At 27.7% G+C, this 22,653-nt stretch overlaps 1 protein-coding gene across 3 annotated transcripts in view; it reads left to right on the top strand.

Annotated features, from left to right (window-relative positions):
* The window catches only part of LOC129981590 (CD2-associated protein-like), a 64,239-nt gene that overhangs the window by 9,632 nt on the left and 31,954 nt on the right, over positions 1-22,653 (top strand). For 2 of the 3 annotated variants that reach the window (XM_056092495.1, XM_056092493.1), the window contains exons 6-9: positions 509-696; positions 5,091-5,259; positions 7,740-7,979; positions 18,667-18,782. In XM_056092495.1, the coding sequence (XP_055948470.1) occupies positions 509-696; positions 5,091-5,259; positions 7,740-7,979; positions 18,667-18,782 (713 nt within the window). The remainder of the gene's footprint in view (positions 1-508; positions 697-5,090; positions 5,260-7,739; positions 7,980-18,666; positions 18,783-22,653) is intronic. The other variant, XM_056092494.1, reaches the window with a different exon arrangement.

The raw sequence follows: 22,653 nt of genomic DNA, 5'->3' as shown, positions 1-22,653 counted from the left end.
TTATATTTTTGTCCTATAAAAATTCGTCTTTTTTTAAAAACCTTAATACACTATAAAAAATGTTGTTATAATATTATTATAATAGCTGTTATTTTATTTATAATAACATCATGTTAATTAGCAGTTATTCCATTCGTCATGTTTTGCCCTTAATGTGTAACTGTTGAAGTATGCAATAGAAATATTGACTTATAGCTGGAACTTCATAGAATGTATTGGAATGTTTAATATTTATAAATGAAATATAAATCAAAGTGTTTTGCTGAATATAAAAGAAATGTTCCAGTGAAGAAATGATTATTATAGAGAATTTATGAATATTTATTTATGTAACATTTTATATTTAATTTTGTATTTCATGATGATTTGAATAAATTTTTTTACTGATTTTGAAGTGCATATGACTGTCTTTATTTTATCCATAATGAAAATCAGTTAATTTTTTTTTATTTAAATGCTATACATAATATTTAAAACTGAATTTTATACTGTGGTGCTTTTATTTTAGTTCGTGAACAAGCTCGTGTTATTTTCCCCTATGAAGCGCAAAATGAGGATGAATTAAATTTGAAGGAAGGTGATATTATTACTGTACTTTCAAAGGAAATTGAAGATAAGGGTTGGTGGAGAGGTGAATTAAATAGCAAAATTGGAGTTTTTCCTGATAATTTTGTTAAACTTATAAAAGCTGAAGAAGTAAGCCTTTATTTTTATAATTATAGATTATATTTTACCTAGCCTATTATTTTTATCTGAAGTAACATCCCAAAGATTCATTAAATATTAGTGCAAATGCATGGCATGAGTAAAGGTTAAAGAAATTTGTTTAACATCATTCTCTTTCAATGTATTTTCAAACTGTTATGTACAATCAAAAATCATATTTTTTATTCATATTTATGTGATGAAAATAGAATATTGTTTTATTGTAATATTGAAAATTGTTTTCAAAATTCAAAAATTGATCTGAGTTTTCTTGAGCAATAGTAAAGCATCTGATAAGAAATTTTGAATTTTTATTTTTTTTATTTTTAAGAAAAGGATTTCTTTGCAAGGCTATATTATCCAGCAGCATACAAATATTTTGTAATAATTACATAATGTTATGAATGCCAAGAAATATCTAATATTGTTCTAAAGTATTATAAAATATATAACAGTATTTCAAAATTGTCAAAAATATTATTAAATGTTAATTTTAATCCAGGATATCATCTAACTTTGCTCATTATCCAATTACAAATAGAGCACTTATTTATAATTATTTGTTGTAAAATGTAGTAAAAACAAAGTTCCATTTTTATGGATGCACATGAGTATTAGTTCATACTGATCTATGTTGATATATGCTGTAACCATAATATTGTTTCTATTGTAATATTATAATTAATAGCATGATATACTGCCGTCTGTTGATAACAAGTATAAGTTTATAAAGAGATTTTTTGTTTTGATTTCAAAAAATTTCTTCTTTTTCCTTAAAAATTTGTAAATGTTTAATTTTTTAAAAAGAAATAGTGATAAAAAACTGAATTTGATTCTTAGTAAAGTGAAAATATTATACATAAACATTGGGCAGTACTTTGGGAGCACAATAATGAAATTTGTCCATTTCTCAAATCATTCTTTTATTTAGTTCAGAAATTATTAAACCTTTAAAAATTTTTTTTATTTAGACTAACTATTAGAAAATACAATTAGTAACTTTTTTTACAGAGAACTGTTTCACCTCTTAATTAATGTTAAAAAAATTTTTACTCTAAAATAAATTACACTCTAAACACTGTAAATGGTTTCATAAAAATGAGTCTTGCTTTTAAAAGTATTTACTTCTTTAATTTTTTTTTTTTTTTTTTTTTTTTGATAGAAAGACATAATTCCAAGGTAAAAAATCTTTTAAGTTACTTTGCCAACTGGAATCTGTAAGGAATTAATTTAACTAAAACTAAAGAGACTAGATTTAGCAATTGCATGCAACTTCGTATGGAATAAAACTCCTTAAGTGACACTACATTACCGTATCTACCACCATTATTTAAATTCTCGCTAGTTCAGTAGATAATATGCTGATTGGCCAAACCAAAGGCTCTGGGTTGGAATCACAAAGTAAGTGACTTGAAGAGTTAAAGATGCTAATGACTTAAGAAAAATAGATTTATTAGAACACCATGTAGAATTAAAGAAATGGAGTTTATTTATTGTTATCTGTGTGCCTATTTAATACTGATGGATGTATTTAACCATATAATACCATAACATAAATATAAAAAAAGTCATTTATTGAAAAATAAAATAAATATCAAATGAATGAGTATTAATTTTGATAAAGCTTGTGTATTTCTGATATTTTGTGAAATTATTAAAAGGTCAAATAGATATTTAATCTGTTAATAATAATGCATTTTTTAAATATTTTTTTAGCTTTCAAAGATTTGTCATTTGAATTTCTTATTATTGTTTTCAATTTATTATGTTTTAATTTAAGATTTTCTTATTATTTTCCAAATATAAAAGAAAAACAGGAATGTTATGAAAAATATTTAAAGAAATGCCTGAAGTATGATTGTATATAAATCTGATTGCCAATCCAGTAAATAGAAACCCTAAGTTTTTTGAAATTATTTATTTAAAAAAGTGGCTTCTAATGCAATGCAAATTAGTTTTGATTTTTAAATTTTTCAAATTGCATTATGATAATATTTTTTGTGGGCTTTTATGGCCCTTGAAAATCTTTAAGCTTTATTTTACTGTTTTTAAGTTCCTGATGAAAAAATTGGATTTTATTCTTTGGTTTTTCATTTAGCCCTTAAAAAGTAGGCAAAATGTGTATCCATTAATTTTTGAGAAGGAAAAAAAACCAGTTTGTGACATTGCTTTGTCTTGAGAACTGATATGAAAACACTATCAATTTCTATACTTTTTCCATTTAATGTTTGATGGGTGGGGGTTAGAAGCAAGCAGAACAGTCTAAGAATCATAAAGTAACTCAGCATTTCGTGAGTTACAACACTTCCTAATTTTTAAAAATAAAATTTTCTTTTAGATCATATTTTTAAAAAAATTTCTGATACTTTTTGCATACTTTGTTGCTCTGAAAGACTCATGATCAATGAAAATGAGAAAAAATAATAAATAATAAAAAATGAAATCTACAATCACAAATTTCAAGTTATCATGTGGGAAGATTATTATTTTTTTTAAATCATCATTTGTCTTAATTAATTTAAGTCATTAACCAGTTTAAATCAGTTTACAATAGCTCCAAAACATTTTGTTCAGTTAAGAAAAAATTGAAAATGAAAATTGCCATTTATGCTTTATTCATTACCAATATGCTTTCGAGCTTCAAAACCCCCTAACCAAAACAACATCATGTTCTCACAAAAAGAAATGCCATGTTTGGAAGCTGAATAACGAGTGTTTCTGTCACAATGCGATTTCTAAATGATAAACTATTTACCAATAAATTTTTAAACATATTAATTTATATAGAATTTTTATAAAAACAATATTTTTGTAAACACAAACTACTATTTTCTAATTTCTGAGATTATAAAGCAGTTTCATGACAGGAGTCAAATCCTTCAATGTTTCCCACTTCAGAATGAATGAAGTGATATTTCCCTATTGAGGGAAAGAGAAAATACTTTCATCAAAACTGTTATTAAATGCAAGTGAAGTTTTTTTTTAACATATTATAAAAAATTAAATTATTTAATTTTCTCCAAAAAAAAATTACATTCCATGAAAATAACAGCTATGATGTCATAGTTCTACGTCACCTTTTAAAAAGGCATCTGCTGTCACGTAATAATAAAACAATACTGGTAAAAGCAGGTCAACCTTTTTATTTTAAAGATCCTGGATCCTTTTATTTTAAAGGATCCTAGCAGTCAGAGTGGACTTGACTACTAACCTTGATCATTTTTTTACCTGCTTCAAAAATTTACCTTCGTTCTTCCCCCCCCCCCCCCCCCCGTCTCTCTTGCCTTGACAGAAAACATCTGTTTTATTGAGATTACTTTTTAATGAGACATGACCAGTTATTATTAACAATTACATATAAAAAATATTGTAGATCTTTTATTATATAGCTTAATTGATATTCATTTTTGGATGAACATCATTGAAGTGAGCCAAGATCGAAGTGCGTGTGGTTAGCGAGGCTCTGATATTTTATCTGTTGAATGATTAATTCAACATTCACATGATTTTCTACTGACAAAACAACAAGAAATTTATATATCTATATCAAAGTGGTTTGATCTTGATAGATGGTTTGATAATAACAGGTAGATGGTCTGATAGGTGCATAGATCTGAGGAAAATTGCAGGACAAGTCCATTCTTGCTATAAAAAGATGAAGGCTATTCTTTCTGTTCGTGTGATTTGAAAGTGACTACAGGAAAAAAAATGTTAATCTATTTTAATATAATTTAACAACTTTTTGAATTATATGACTTTTATTCCACTAGAATTTGAGAACAAGAAATGTTTTAAAATGATTGGTTTTTGATGAATTGAAAAAATATGATGAAGTAGTGACTTTACAAATGAAAAAAGAACTTATTATATTCATAAAGATGCTTACTTTCAGTATTCTGCAAACATGGATGAGCAAAAGATTGCAACCACTAAATTATGAAATGATTATGAAAAGGAATTGTATTGATGATGAATTAAATGAAAGTCAGAAATGATAAAAATTGAAAGTTGTTTGTGTGAAATTAGCACCTAATAGTAGCATTGTAATGGCTAACAATAAGAGGGCTTGCATTATAATATGGGAGTCCCTTTTGAATTGTATTATTACTTGTAAGATGTGCATAATAGGTATTCCTTAAACAAAAGAAGGTATATTTGAATTTCATAGTGAAAATGTTTATTTTAAATCTATCATTGTTATGTCTAAAATATTTAATTTAGAGTCCATAAACTTTTTTATGTCTGATTTTTTTAAAAATTTTTTTTCTAGTAGGGGAGGAATTTTATACTATTTTTTTAATTATAACGTTTAATAATTGACTAAATTTTTTTAGTTGATGTTTAGGCCAATAGGATTTTAGTTTTAAATATTTTTATCTTTTCAGCAGAAAAAACCTGAAAGACCTGATAAACCTCCTGCTGTCAGTGCTTCAAAAAATAATTTAAAATCTGTTACTCCTGATAAAAGTGCTTCGGAATCTTCTCCAAAATTAGATAAGAAAATTTTGAAAACACCTCCTGCCAAGCCACCACCTCCTGAAGTTCATAAAAAAGGTTTCAAGTATATTTGTTAAATCTTTTCAAATAAAAGTAATAAGCATCCTTAAAAATTTCTAAAGTTTTAAAGATGCTTATTGCTTTTATTTCATTCAGTAATTTGAGGATTAATTTTCATTATTCATTTTTATTTTAAATTAATATTTTTCTGGATTAGTACTATTTGAAAGTAGAAAATTTATATTAAATGTTTTTCATATTTAATGTAATTTATTTTTTATGAAGTTTTCTTACATTTTAACATTTTATAAAAATACATAAAATTTCCATTTTTGATTTTTGTTTCTGATTGATTATAACCAAATATTTTGTAACTCGTATGAGGTTGATGTTACACATATAAATATGTTTTCGTTTCATTCATGTGGTTAATTTCAAAATAGCATATTTCAAAAGTAATACTGATAAAGAAAATGCATGGGTAATGAGTGTAAAATCCATGAATCTTTAATTATAGAAAATTAACAGATGTACCCAGAGTTGCTCAGGATTAAATTATTTTTCTATTCAGTTTTTTTAATGTCAATTTTTCATTCAATATTTTTAATGTCAAAACTGCCTTAGTATAAAATATTATAATGCACAAAATTGTTTTATTTTTTCAAAATCTAAAACATTTTTTAATTAAAATGATATAATTTTTTAAGAAATGACATGGCATTTTGTAGTATTAGAAATCTTTTAATACACATTTTGAGACAATTAAGTTGTTAAAGTTCCAATATTATTACAAAAATTCCAATTCACTGTCTTGCAAAATTGTGATAATACCTCTTATAAATTAAAGCTGCTGACTATGAAGGATAGAATATCTGCTTTTGTTCTTGACTTTTGAAATTGACTTAAGTTCTCTTTTAAGTATCACTAAATCTTTATCCCAAATTGCCCTCTACTCAAGTTCTTTGTTTTTCTCAGTTAGGGTAATACTTTATTACTTCTGTAGAAGATAAAGTAGAGATGATAGGAGATTTAAACAACTATAATTTTTTACATATAATTAAATAATCTTTAAAATTCTATTGATATTAGAAAAGCAATTTCTGAAATATTCTAAAAAATAAAGCAAACATATAAAAAAGTAAAGAAAGAGGAATTCATTAGTAACAGAGCATATCTAAATTCCATTACTTCAAAATCATTTGCATCTGTTTAGTTATTTATAAAATTTTGAAAAAATAATAAAAATTGTTAAAAAAAATTGCATGGAGATGAAATTGATATCAATGAAAAAGTAAAATTTTTGAATTTCAAATAGCATAAAAATATTTCTTGTAGGAAAATTTTCTTCTTGTTATTATAGAAAAATGCTAAAATTTCAGTTAGTTTCTAATTAATTGAATATTTAGTTAATTTTTGCAAAGTTTGGTTAAACAAGTCATTTATTTTAGAGGAGATACAGTGTGTGTGTGTGTGTGCGCACACACATAACCATAATGATTTTTATTTACATTTTGATCAGAACATTTCTATTGAAAAGAGAATTTTTTCTATCAGAAAGTCTGATATAAAATATCTGTTTTATTTGATTATTTAAGCATTTTCCAATATTCTATGTTTATCCCATGCATTTGTGTTCAAAAATTAATTTTAGACCATTAATGTCATTAACTGTTACCATGTAAAAATGTTTTGTCTTAAAAAATTTACAATCAACTTAAATGGAATACAAGATCTAAAATTTGTGGCTACTGACAACTGAATTTATTGTTATGGCAAAATGTATGAGATGTTTCATTATGCCAGTAAATTAAATTATATGCAATTCTGTCGTATTAAAATGATTAATATCTATAAACAGAATTTAGTTTTGAAAAAAAATTTCTATGTATATCAGAAGTATAAAGAAATACATAAGACAACTCACCATGTGACATGTTCATTTGTGGGATTCTATGTGGCTGTCAGCAGGATAACTGCTAAAGGCGATTCAAAAACTCGGCTCCTCCTATAATAATATACATCAAGTAACTGTGTGCTTTAATTCTTGCAATCATGATTTAAGTGTCCATGAAATTTCTGATGATCTTGGATCAGCAAATGCTCATTTCGCATAATTTTGACTGATAATTTGAGATCCATTGCTTTGTATAAAAATTTGCACCTTGTCTTTTTGACTGATGAACAGAGCATAAATGATTGTTTATGTCATTAACTCTAGTAGGTTTTTGTATGCAATGAAATATCTGATTTGATTATGACTAGGAAGACCAAAAGAGATCTTTATATTTTATTTAAATTATATTCCTTCTAATCAAAAATTAATTGCATTAAATAAAATTACACACACTTATCAGAAAAATGCATTTCTAGAAGCCATTCCAGCAGTGTGAGGTATGTTGTACATAAATAGAGAAGGAAAGTATTTTGGACAGATTGTAAATGTTTTTCACTAAATTCTGCATGTTTATCCAATTGTTTGAAGTTTCGACGTCATAATATTTGTAAATAAATTTAGTGAAATATTAATTCCTTTTCAGAATCTGAAAGGCCTCTTCCTCCATGTCCATTGAAGAAACCTCAGCCACCCATTCAACCTGTCAAGAAACCCACCCGATCTTCACTGGGACCAAAACTTCCTGCTTCTCCAGCAGTTACTTCTGTGAAGCCTTCTGCTGAGAACAGCCCATCCATTTCTTCATCATTTCTGTCATCTTTAGAGAAAACAGAAGAAATCACTAAATTAGAAGGCCCTGTGGAAAAAGAAAAGCTTAGGACAGGTAATGATCTTTTATGAGTTATTGAATCAGCTTCAGTTTAATATTATTGCAGAATGTAGAAAGTTAATAAAAACTGCATCGTTGATTGAATAGAAAGAGCTGCAGTGAATTAAAACATCTTTCAATTTAATTATAGAATTTTTCACAGTGAATATTAATTGCAAAATGTTTAAAATTAAATTTTGTCCAAATACATCTTTATATGTATTAAAATTGCATGTAATTATGCATAGTAATACACTACTGAGCTTTTTCTATATTTTCATTTTGATTTGTTAGTGACCACATTGATAATTTTACATTGTTTCCCAATCATGTAAATACTTTCTAATGTGAGCTTTTCAATTATCACTTACTATAGTCTGTGTATTTTCTATAGGCGCTTCAAGGTCACATTTTCTACCGCGTTACTGGTACCAGACAACCAATAACGAGGTAGAAAACGTGACCTTGAACTGCCTACAGAAATTACACAGACTATAATTTGTTACATAGCAGCAATGAAGTATTTTTCATTTATATTCATATGTAAGTTATACTTCAAATGTGAGAATTTTCCAAATCACTTATTTTTCTTTCTTTGTTACAGTATGTTTTCATCTAGAATAAGAATAGTGTTATATAAAATTTTTATTATGACCATTTGCTCTATAAAAGAGTTCTTTTCAGAGGTACTTCTGTATTATTAAATGAGCTTTTTGACTTCACAAACAGATTGTTTTCTGATTCTAAGTTTAGATTGAAATGAAGTTGTCTATTTCTGCTTTTGAAGCAGTGATTTTATTCAGCAGTAGGAAATGAAAGAATTTTCTAAGGAGATATCAGTGCCTTATTTTAGGTACAAAATAGTATTCATTCCAAATGTTGAGAAACAGGGATGTAGTTTAAGTCAATCTGTGAATCTAAGGATATTTTACCAAAAAAATTTTTATATTAATTTTTCTTTCAGATTACATTTTTATTAATTTTTTTGCCTTCTCCTATTTTTGTTGGTTTTGCTTTTACATCTTGTATTTACTTTCATATTGCTATTCTATATAACCATTTGATTTCTTGTAATCCAAATATAATGTGATGCAATTCAAACAATTTTTATTTTTAAATAACTTATTTTGGTCTAAAAAAGGCAAATAGAAAATGAAGAAGTAAAATATTTTATAGAATTGTTCACTCTTCTTCAAACTGCAAGATGTTACGAAACTCTTATAAATTGTCATATCAATATTGTGCAGTACAACACATATTAAATGAAAGCAATACCAATGATAAATAAATATTGTGACACAAAGGGAAAGGTAAAATTTTAAATTTTTGAAAAATGAGAGATATTGCTTTTTAAAGATGAAATCTTTATAGTATTTAATTTTTTTTTTTTTTTTTGCTCATCTCTTTTTAATATATGGCTGATTGAGAAATAAAATATTCTTTCAAAAACTGAGTAGATTCTTCTAAATGACCTCTCTCCTAATTATGTGGCATGATATTTTATTTTGCCTCCAGTTCCTACCCATCCATCTTTAAATGACAACTTTTTTTAAAAAATTGATCCTTTTCTGTATATTTTTATTTTTCGTGTACTCCATGGCAATTTTTCATGCATATACTGCAGAACTTCACTTTGTTCCTTAAAACACTGAAGGAAGGGACCAAAATTTGTTCAACGTAGAAATCCAGTTTTTGCATTAAGCATGCCATTTCTGATCACATGAAACTGAGCTTTGTTTATTGGGCTTCTGATTGTCAGCAGTTCTCATTATAACATTCGTGATTATTGTAAATGTAATAACAAACCATGTTTTGTTATTAAAGTTATAAACAAAATTTTCTTTTCATGCTGCCATTTTGATAAGTTGAAAGGATTAACTTGGATAAAGTGACTGATATATTCATTTGGTATTTCTTTTAAGCCACATATAGTAAATACATGCTTTTAAGCAATACCTAGGTTATCAGCCACTAATTGTTGCAAGAAGGAAATGAAGTACTTTTCCAGCAGAGGTACTAATGATATATCAATTTATATCAAAAAGGAAAATTGATGTCCGATTTCTTTATCATAATAAAATCATAAAAGTACTCCCGGAACAAAGAATTCTCTTTAAATAGTAAAAGGCCCTACTGCGCCTCATTTTTTTATTCTATAAATGTTTAGTATCTATTTAAAAAATTAGGCATGTTTTAAAAACAACAACAACTCTATTCAAATCGTTACATTGTAATTAAAAGTCTTTATGATGTTTGGCTTTGCAGTAACATTTCTTTTATAAGGTAAAATTGATTTAATACAAGCTATGTTTGATGATATGCTGGTTTGCTGGGATTATTGATTGCAAAAGATTTTAAATCTTTTATACATAAATCAATCCTAATAGTTTCCTCAAAAATTCACAACCTGTTTCCCTAATTACATATGGGGTATGGAGCTATTAAAGAGACGAGTCATATTCATCATTTAGGTAGCTTGCATTATGTAATAAAATGTTTCACATGACAGATATGTTGAGAACGATCTCATGAAGTAAATAAATAAAAATTAGTGTACCTCAGAGAGATAAATAAATTATTACAGTCTTCAAATGTCATAGAATTACAAAATGGAAAATAAATTTCCTTTATTTTTTGCAGTGCACCCAAATATTTTTTTAGAGCTTTTATGCTGTGACATTAATTTGTCTGGGGCTGGCAGGTGGTGTGTTCTGGGTATCTTTACCATAATAAGAGAGAAACCTGTGTATAATGATACTAGCAATAAATTTATCCATAATTTTTTTTTTTTGGTCCTATCAAAATTCCTACAATCTATTTTAACCCTCTGAGCAGCTAATTATTCTGAGTGTGCCTTCTCAAAAATTTATCTCTATTTGTCAAAAGATTACTTCAAAAAATATCAGCTTCACATGAGAGTGTTCGAAAAAGAAACCGGCATTTTTTCACTCCTCTTCCTTCCCAGCCGTGGGGGTCCAATTACCCCAGTGGGGAGACTGGATTGTAATCTATCTGGCTATCTTATCTTACTGACTGACCAGTCCTCCCTCCCACTCTTCACTCTCCAACTTTTTTTTTTCTTTTCGAATTAGCAATATGTAGTTCCAAACTAAACTGTGATCTGAATTCATTTTTCGAAAAACTACCACATCTTGGAAAAAGAAAAAATATTTTCCATTAGAGGCCTTAAATTTTTTTAACTAAAATTTTTGTAATGAAATTGATTATTACATATATTTCTTTATTCCGACATTTTTACAAAAGACACTAAGCTGCAAGTTGTCTTTTCATTAAAAATATTAATAAAACTTTTTAAAACTGTATATCCAAGCTTTTGGAATAAAAACATCTATATAAAAGCTTGTAAAAATTATTTTAAGGGCATTCCTACATTTAATAACAATAGGATCTTTTAATTTTGAACTCAAAATTGAAAGGAGTTTTTTCAAAGATAGTTGAAAGGAACGGAAAGGGGGGAAAAGGAATTTTTCACTTAATTTTTTAAAAATTTCCAACTGATCGAATCAATGTTTAATGAGATATGAAGCGAAATTAACTGTATTTCACTCCCAGCAGTTTTAGTTATTTATTTATATTTAAGGGACTAAGTCAACTAAATATTGCCATGAAGTAAAGCAAACTGCCTTTGCAAAAATAATGAATTGTCCACTTGTTTTTTTAAAATATTGTTTTGTTTTTTTAAAGGATTTTGACTTAATATCTTTGTCTGTTTTGAATTGAAAGGGATTTGTCACTTTTAATATAGTTTTGTTTTTGAATTAAAAGTGACTTTTGGCAAGAAAAAACTTTTCAGTGCTTCAACATAATCTTTGAATCTATCTTTTGTAAATATCAGAATTATCAGATAGGTGCATTTTTTTTTTTAATTATGAATGCCAGAAAGTGTAAGTGTATGCTCGAAAGTGTAAGAATCGAATGTTCCAAATTAAATGGTTTCATATTTACCATGTTCCTCAAAGTAACCAAGGTGAAACAGAATAAAACGAAGTTAATTCTGTAGGGAAGGATAACAAGCATATGTTTGTATCAACTTAGCAACCTTCAAATTTGGTTTTACTAATTTTCATTTAAAATTTTTGCGCTGATTCTTTATGCAATTTTTTAATAGTTTCCTAATTCAAAGGATCCTATCTAGAAGAAATTAAAATACCTATATTAGAATAATTTCCTTATATTTAAATATGTTTTGTTTGATATATATTTTGTTCAAAAATCTGCAGCTTTATTTGCGTGTATCAATAATCACTTACAGAATACAATCCGGTATAAATTCGAAATTAAATTTAAAAAAAGTGGTGAAAATATAATTTGCATTTAGCATTTTGTTTTGATTATCAAGCCGGTATTCATTTTACTACTATCATTACTCTCATGATCCCTAATTTTTCATTTTCTTGGGAATCAATCACTAAACTATAAGATTTTTTTTCCCAAATTTTATTTTCACAAATTTTTGAAACTATTTCTATAACACCACTTGAAATTGTAGAAAATTTTTTTAGGGTTGATTGTTCTTTTTTACTTTTCTCAGATTCCTATTGATAAAAAATTATTTATAGTTATTTTTCGATACTCTTGGTTTTTATTCCCAACAGAATCGAATGTTCAAAAAATAATGCAAATATTTGTCTTAAATTTTTACCAATTATTTCCTTCTATATAACATGCACTTAAACGGAATTTCAAAAATTTAGCTCATATGAAAAAAATGCCTTTTCAAAATTTTCATTTATTTCAAATTTGCTCATGATCTCATTAATTTTTCATTACATTTTATAGCTCAGTTTACAGAACTTTATAATATAGATTCATTTTAAAGGACTGTTATATACTTTTCTATAAGTTTAAGTGTTTTATTTAATCTCGAAAATTTAATGTAATCTTTATTTTGTAACACTCAGGCTAAAACTCCGAGGCCAGTTTTGTGCAAATTGATCAACAGCTTAAAAGAATAAAATGAAGCATTTTTCACTTGGGAAATGTAGAATTCGATTGACTATTTAAATTCTAAACGTTTCAAAAGAATTTAATTTCTAATTTTTAAGAAACCTTTTTTAATATTGTTAAATATGATTAATGCTATCTATAATTTTTGTAATGCTAATATTTAAAAAAACTCCCAAGTTTTTTAATTATATATATTTTAGGTTCTTATTTTGAAAAGAATATCTTTTTACAAGCAATTTTTGTGAACGTTTTGTGTTTAACATCTTAACCTGATTTCCTCATGGTTATTTTTCTGAAATGATACCTGTAATAAAATGGTAAAATTCAATCACATTTGATTAAATTACTTCAAATTTACTTTGAATGCATTTCATCTTCAAGTATTTAGCATGAATATTACAAGTTCATTCTGCTACTTCTGTGATTCCCCTTTTCATTGTAATCTTCAGCGAAGACATCGCTTAACATTCTTTTATCATTGCGGTACAGCTCACCTGCATGAACCATGTGTTCTGCATCCATCTTACCTTGTAAATTTTTCAACGTTACATTATACAAGGGAACAATATTGATGGTATATATAAAATGACATTTTTTCATGGACATTCTCACAAATGCCTCTTTGCTATCAGATACTCTACCCACTTAAAATTTATAAAATAAATTTCATGTTCTACTTTCAAATATTCATCCCTCGTCCAACCTTCTTCATTGGAATGAGAATTTAATTTTAATAAATTTTTATTTAATTATGTCAGCTATTACATTTTTCAAATAAGTTTGAAAACTATTTTGCAGATGTAATGGATTTAATATTTTCTATTAAACCTTTTACATCTTTTTTCATCTCGTATCATTATGAGGAAAAAATAAAAAGAATGAAAATGGGAAATTTTCGAAGGATCAAAACTTCAATAAATTCTATTTAAATAAAAATTTCAGATTTGAATTTTTTTTTCTTATTGAATATTTACTGTGCAAATGGCAAGTTCAAATCAAATTTGACAGCATTAGGTTCAATTGTTTTATTTCACTGATTTTTGAGTCTTGTAATTCACGGAAAATGCATCAACTTAAAAGCATTAAAATATTTACATCAAGAATTCTAAGCAAAATTTTCTTCAACTAACTCTTCTAACTTTTTGTAATACGTGAAAAAAAAGTGTCGTATGATTGCGAAAATTAATTAAGCAATGTTTGTAAGCAATACAAGTGTATTATGCAAGTCCACTTATGATTTTGCTTGCTTTATTTCATTCAGAAGTTCATAAATAGTTATTTTTTCAATTTGAATTACAAATGATCTGTCAGCGACTATATGTAACTAGTTATGGATCCCCATTTCCTTAAAATCGGATTCATTCAAATTGTTTTTTTTTTTTTTTTTTTTTCCTGAATATTTCAGAGTGAATTACTGCACCATAAGTATTATTTAAAAAAAATGAAATATGAATGCTGTTCTGTAAAAATATATAAGAATAGATTTCTATGTCTCTTCATAAAATATTCTCATTGAGCATTTATAATTTGTTCTTCATAAATATTGTAGCACTACAGAGAAAAAAAAATGATATTTTAAAAATTTTATTGGAAACAAATTTGTTCTCAAATTCAATTTTTAAATGCATTGATATTTTAATGCATTTTAAATATAAAATAAAACCCCATTTCTTAATTATTGAAATTTCTTTCAATGTTTTATTCAGTATTTTTAAAGGAAAAAAAAAAAAAAAAAAGAGTACAGAAAATCTTGTAACTTTTATGTCAAAATATATATGACAAAACCTTCATGAGATATTAACAGATGCAAATTTCTATTTTGAGCAATGAGATTTCTTTCTAAGTATTTATGTTATGTATAAATTTTGATGCAAAGTAGGGTTTTTTTAAGTATAATAAAAAAAACCAAAAAAAAAACAAGCAAATTTGTTGTTATTACCTTGATGCCAATCGATATATTTTGCAAATGTTTAATTACAATTTTTATAATAAGACACTCAAAAATATTTTGTTTTACTTTTGAAAATAAATACTTATAAAATTTTTCATCCATAATAATAATTAAAGAAAGATTTTCTTTCTTTCTGAAAGCAACCTTTCCCATTTATATCGTTTATAGGATAAGGAATTTGTTAGCCCACTTAAATTAGTTCCATTCGGACTAAATGCTGTCTTTCAATCCATCACTGCCAAAGACGTCATTAATGATGGGGGACGACAATGGCGAAAAAACACGTTTTTTTCCGATTTGGAAGACAAAATCCAAAGGAGGGAAAAAAACTGTTTGCTTTCATCTTGAAATAAATATTGTAAAAAAGAGGGTGAAATAACACGTTTCCGTCTTGAAATGGAATTGCTTTGCAGAAAAACACGTCTCGGCCCTTGGAAGGTTAAGCCTGCATATAGTGGTAATTTTTTAGCTGCACCTGTCTACAGTGATAATTTTTTCCTCTTTATAAAGTTGATAGTATATAAAATCCGATTTTTTTTTTTTTTTTTTTTAGGAAATGATATCTCATCATCTAGAATGGGAAATAATAAAAGACTGGTGTTTACCTCAATGTTCAAATGTTGATTCTTGTTACTTTGATCCTATTAAAATAAAAGAAATCATAAAGAACGTTTCATTGGGATTGAAACAATAACATATAATTCAAAGACTATCAATCCTTAAGATGAGAAGCCTTCATAGTTTTCCCTTCCTCTGCTGTTTGTTCAATTGCTTTTGTGATCCAATTCATCACTTCAATTAGTTATAGATTTGAGGGTTTTTTTAGAGAAACCTGGTCTGTGAGAATTGCCATTATACGGGAATGTACAGAACTTAACTCTATAAATGGCCATTGTCCTTCTTGTTTTACATTGGGGGGAGGGGGGGATTGACTTTCTCTTTGTAATCACTTATGAATCTTTTCATTTCTAATTTAAACACTGTTCATTTAGGACTAACCATTTCTTAAAATTCTTTCTGTGTGTGTGTTAAAGCTTTGGCTCTATATAAAAATTAGAAGAAAATAAATTGATCAAGGCCTCAAATAAGTGAATGCTACCAAAAAATAGTTTTTTTTTTTTTTTTTTTTTGTAGCTAAAAAAAATTTTAATTTATTTTTGGAAGAAAGGTTATTGATAATGCTGTAAAAAAATCAAAATGGATATCAAATGAAAATGATTTGAAGGTGACGTAAAGGATGATTGTTGATACTGTTTCAAGATGTTGTATAAAATGAGAAGAGTCTATTAATTAAACAATGATTTATGAAAATCGAGGAAATTCGTGTTGCTTGGCAGTAACTATTTCAACACCAGCAATTGTAGCTTACCTACTTTTGTAAATGTTAAACTTTTGTTTTAGTGTACTTCTATGCATCTTAAAGTTTATTTGTCTCTGGTGACATTGTTGCGGAATCAAAAAGAAGAGTGTATTGATTACTTTTTTCCTGTTATAGTTAAGTACATAATTTGAGCAGTATTCTTTAAAGAAAAATGTCAATTTCAATAAAAAGCAGGTTTGAAACTGTATGCACATAAGAATTTTGTGTAAAAAAATTAATTACAAAAGGTGAAATGTTTTCAATAATTGAAAGCAAGATATAATTTAAAATTAATTTCAATCACTATGAAAATTGAACCCTGCATAATTGAATTCAATTCAGTCATTCACAAACTGAGACATAAATTATTTGAAATTTCACATACTGTAAACATTTTATAAAACTAATGGTAAGTGCATTAAACATTTTACATTTAAATTGCATTTATTTTATATGATTGCAAGCATCTTATCCTAGTTTTGGTATTTTTCGTTAGCACTAATATCAATTTCACAGACAGACTTTAGATTTAAGTTGAATAAAAAGTTTATTATAACTGACATTAAAATGCATTAAATCAAAAAGATAAAATCCAATCAAAATTTTAATCAGAATATAAAAGTAAATTAAATTGGTCTCCATTAAAAAAGTTCCTGTGCATAATAAGCAGAATTTAAGACAATTAAAATAATATCCTGTAATGTCTGTCAATTTGGTGGAATCATGGACATGAAATTATATTTGAATGATTCATCTGAAATTAACATATATTCCTGCTGAACCCCTAATAAACATGTTAAGATATTAGACACTGTATCTCAAAAAATGCCTAAAAATTGCGATGCTTTGGTCACAATTGCTACGGCTAGGACTCCTACAACTCAGCTTTTTTTAAAGTCTGTGAGGTTTAACATTTTATGCTTTCGACAAAATTCAAGACATATAAAACTTTACTAAAGCTACTTCATAAAACCATGATATAAATTTCTTACATTAAAAAAAATGGTTGGTAGGATTATAGTTAAATGCTTATGTTCGATATTCTTAAATGTCACTGTTATTTTTCATTTACAGGTATTTCCATTATTTCGATAACTTCAAATTTTGCTGTTCAAATAAATATATACAAATTGCAAGAAAAACGTTTTCTGTCTTAATATAATAATGATATGAGTTTTTTAAAGAATAATTTTTAAATTCTTTCACAAATAATTTTCAAGGTATAGATAGAATGATATTTAAGTAAAGATTTGCAGGTATTAAGAAACGCTTTCAGTATTTCGATATCCTCTCCTATATGTACTAGCATAAATTCAGAATTATTATTTTAATATTTTTCATTGCACTGTGCATGTTTTCACCATCAGAAAGAAATTTTCCCTATCAGAAACTGATCAAAGAGTAACCATGGACTTGTGGTGTCATCTACCCATAGTAAATCAAAGTCATCAGATTCACTTGACATAGCAACCCAAAGTCATCAGGCTCACTTGACGCAGCAACACAAAGCTGTTATACTCACTTGGCACAACAACAACCAATCACCCACACATGCTCGCCATAACATTTGGTGCTACTCAAATGGGTATAGGCACATTAGACTCATCAGCTAAAACATCACCACTCAACAGCCATATCGTTCATCTCACCTCCGACTCACTGGAGGGAGAGTCTGTAGGAAAAGCTTATAAACCAGTTAACTGCTACGTTACACGAGCAATTGCTTTTGTATTGTGGTCATGTTACTTGTCTGTGAACCTCAAGGTTCCTGGTTCTATCCTTGCTCATCACAATCCGCCACAGACTCAAAAATGACAGATGGGTTTGCTATGAATACAACTTGAATGCTAAATTCAAAACTTTCTTTCCATATGTTAACAATGGTGAAATCTTTTCAGGTATCCAATACATTGCAGTTGTTCTTGTGTCTCATGTTGCCAAAATCTGCCAATAGTCAATATTATTTGATATAAAAAGATTTTGAGAGCCGACGTCCTGGCATAGGGGTAGCGCGTCTTTCCTGTGATCTGGCAGTCCTGGGTTTGAGTCCCGGTTTGGGCATGGTTGTTCTTCATCTGTTCTATCTGTGAGATGTGTGAATGTGCCCCCTTGTTAAAAGGGGTTGTGCAAGTGAATGAGATGCATGAGTAGCTAAGACGTACTCTTGGCCCTAGTTGGCGCTACTAAAAATTAGAGACGCTCCCTTAGCTTAAAATCACTTTCGTCTGCAAGCTTGTCCATGGCAAATGCCATTAGAAACAACCACAACAAGATTTTGGGAATACAATTGCTTATAAATTATTTCTGTAAGGTGTAAGAAATAATGTTTTTCTTTTTTTATGAGATTTTCTGAAAGTAATAAAAATTATTACTATTGTTATTTTTAATGGTTCGTCCTGTAATGCTTTTGTGTGTGTTTTCAGAAGAAACAGAATTTGATTTAATTGAGAGCAGTGGCAAGAAACTTGTTCACCTGACTGCTAATCGTGCTAAAGCCCCAAACAGAAGACCACCTTCTTTCATCTTTCTGAAAGAAAATGTAAGTTTAAATTATTAATTTTCTTTATTAGATCAAATTTTTTTTTTAAAAAACTGATATTTTTACTATATTGTAATAATTGTAAAATGGAAATTTACCTTTCAAGGTATTAAAATGATCTAAAAATTTTATTTGCCTGTTATTGGATATCATTGTGAAAAACTATAGTTATAAATTTTTTGCATAATCAATGAAGTAACATTTTTGGTACTACTATTGAGTATTATCTACATCCATGCAAATTTGTCAAGAATTTATTAAAATCAACCATCAGTATCAAAAATTATCAGTATAGGAAACCATCCACTGTAAAAAAGCAAATACTTTTGCAAAAACAATTTTATTTATGATATTTTAAGTGCTTGATTCATATGAAATTTAATCTCATTTTATTTCAAAATATAATTCACCTATCGATGGCATTCCTTCAACATGCTTTAAAGTTGACAGCATACATGTTTGTAAATCTACTTTCAGTGCTGATTTTATCATTGGAGGGAAGTAATATTATAAATATGTAACAATATTATCAGGAATTTTTGGTGAATTCTTCCACTTTTTTTGGCATAGAAGAATGAGATTATCATAAAAGATATATGTTTAATTTAAAGACAACAAAAAGTGACCGATTTTAAAAATCGAATGAAATATTTTTTCTTTCGCAAAAAAGTGAAGATTCTACAGGTGTTTTCTATATTTGAAAATATAGAAGAAATATTTATATTGTAGTTGAGAAAATACAAATCATAAAGTTAAAAGGACTTTTTCTGAAACTAACTTACTAAGAAAAAAATTACTGACCAGAAAACAGAATTTAGGACAAAAATATCTTGCATTTAGAGTGTGCCAATACTACTACATCAAAAATACAGATTAAATTATCGAAACTTGAAATAATTAGTAACCTTAAATTGCCTAAAATAGAATAAAATGGATTTTTTAAAAATTAAGATGAATTTGGCTTGAAAACATCATCAAGCAAGAATTCAAATGAGGGATTTTTTTCTGTGTGGAATCTGACTTTTGTCAATATATTGATCCCTTGTGATCTGAAAATCCCTATGAATTATGATGTGCGAAAGACAAAAATTAGTATTTACAATACATTGACAAAGGAATCCATTAAAAAAACAAAATTACTTATTTAGTGAACAAATTATTTCAAAAATTCAAATCCTAATCTGAACAATTAAAGCTGAATAGAACCACAGCAAAATACTATAAGAAAATTAAACAAGAAATAAGCCTCAAATGATAAACTAATAAACACCATTAAGTTACCAAAACCAAAAGGTGAAAAATTAAACTTATTCCTGAGAAATTATCAAAATTTGAACTTTCCTGCATTTAAGGAAGAAAAATGTCTACAATGCTTAGTCAAAGCACAACATCATGTGATTTAAATTGAAAGATCTCAGAGCCATCTATTAAGTTGAAATAAAATCCACAATGAAAGAAAGAAAAATTCACAGAGGAATAAGCCCAAGAAAGCATATCTTCAATTGTGAAAAATATTAGAATATAGATAAGAACATCCCTGTTAAAACTTCTATGATACAATAAATTTCAGGAAAATCATTAAACAATAATAAAATTCTTTGTTGCCAAAATATAAAAAAATTTGTTATTACAAATCCATTTCTTTAATCCTGTTAAAATGTGAGAAAATTGAGTTTTTGAAAATTTTAGAGTTTAAGTTAGAATAGAAATTGGAAATTGCTTAGTTTTATTATTTGAAGTCAAATTTCTATTTTTAGATGCCAGTAAGTAGCTTTTCTTTGGTTTTCATTAATTTAAATATAATTCTTTTGGATAGCAATTATATTATTACAACTATCTATGTTTAACAAAAGTAAATCATCAGTATGTCTAAAACCGTTTATTAAATTGCGTTTAATTACTTTTTTTCATAGTAATTTAAAAAATGTCTTTTAATTTGTTTATGAAAATTTATTTATTTAAAAAGATAATTTTCTGAAGTATTAAATTTACATAATTCAAACCAATTAGTTTTTGTAATAAAATCTCTGCCAGCATCCTGGCTTAGGAATAGCCCATCTTCCCCATTATCTGAGTGTCCCTGGTTTGGGCATGGTTGTTCTTCACCTTGTGTTCTATCTGTGAGGTGTATGAAAGAGTCCACCTTAAATAAGGGATGTGCAAGCGAATGTGTGAGTGTCATCTTCATATGAGCTAGAAGTCAGACTTCTTCCTTCGGATGATCAGGGGTCTTTACCCTCAAAAGCTGCTGCACTCCTTTTCCGTGATAACACGGGCACAACATCATCATTCATCAATAAAATCTATTTATGTATTCATCATATATAGTACTCAAACATATATTAATTTTTCATGCAGTTTCGTGTGTGCATCCAAGATAGATAAATATATTTAATTAACATATATTGAAGATTCCCTACCAAACAACATTTGGATCACAAACTTGCAAAAACAATACACAAGCTAACTATGCTAATTAGAATCCACTTGCATTCTCCAAACAATAAGCAGAATGAATCTCTCTCATCACGAGACGAAAACATAGGGTTGCCATATTAATATTCTCACTTGGCAAAGACATGCTTTAAAATAAATGTAACTACTGGGTTTTTTTTTTTTCAGAAGAAGGTTTTGTTTCTGTGAAACTAGTGCTGGAACTCTTCATATATATTTTCTTTATAAAATAGCAAAAATTAATTTTAATTGCAATTGTGTTGTTCAGATCACATCTAATGTACAGATGGTTATCAAAATGATGAAAACACCTTAGATTTATAAAGAATCTTTATAGGACCACCTTTGGCACGTAATACAGCTTGGATTCGCCTAGGAATTGATTCATACAAGTGTTGAATAGTGTTTAGAGCAATATTGCACTATTCTTCCTGGAGATATTGTGAAAATTCTGGAAGAGATGCCGGTGGAGAATATTGATTCCGTATTGAACTCTCTAAAATAGACCATAAAGTTTCAATTATATTGAGGTCGGGTGACTGTGCAGGCCAGGGCAGATGTTTAACTTCACCCTTGTGTTCACCAAACCATGATTGACTAATCTAGCTGCATGGATAGGTGCATTATCATCCTGGAAAATTTCATCTCGTGCAGAAAACCAAAGTTTGCATCATTATATGGTCAGCTAAAATTTCTTTATTCTTCTCCCCAGTGATACTTCCTTTCAGGGTTATGATTAGCCCAGCAGAAAACCACGACATGGCTGCCCATATAATGACAGATTCACCTGCATGCTTGACAGCTGGAAGCAGACAATCACGATCATACACTTATGCAGATGTCCTCTAAACATGTACCCATCCGGTCGTAGGAAAAAGTGTGAAACACAATTCGTCAAACCATATTACTTCCTTCAATTTATCAATTGACCAGATTAGTAAGTAGACGACATTTGCCATTAAATCTGTAACAAGTGGCTTGGGAATTGATTTTCTGCCATAAATATTCTGTTTATGAAGGTGCCTTCTAACTGTAATAATTGACACTGGATAATCCAGATGGGTATGGAGCTTTGCAGTCACTTTTGCTGCAGTTGTTCACTTTTTAGACATTATAATCTGCTTTAATACCCATCGATCTCTTTCACTCTCCAAATGAGCTTCTCTTTCTGCCCACTATTTTGCTTTTTTGAGCTCGTCTTGTCACATTGTATGTATGCTGTCATGACTTTAGACACCTCTAGAAACTTAAAGTTGGAGAAACTTAAAGTAAAGAAAGCTTAAAAGTTGGGATGTTTCGGTCACACTTGCTTTAGCTAGACGGACTCCTACAACTTGGCCTTTTTCAAAATCTGAGACTTCCGACATTTTAGGCTTTTGAAAAAAATTCAAGAATAATAGAACTTTAATAAAGCTAA

This window comes from Argiope bruennichi, chromosome 8 (assembly GCF_947563725.1).
Source record: "Argiope bruennichi chromosome 8, qqArgBrue1.1, whole genome shotgun sequence".
In the NCBI taxonomy this organism is placed as follows: Eukaryota; Metazoa; Arthropoda; class Arachnida; order Araneae; family Araneidae; genus Argiope; species Argiope bruennichi.
Note: the sequence above shows the minus strand (reverse complement) of the source record. Positions and strands in the feature narration are given on the sequence as shown.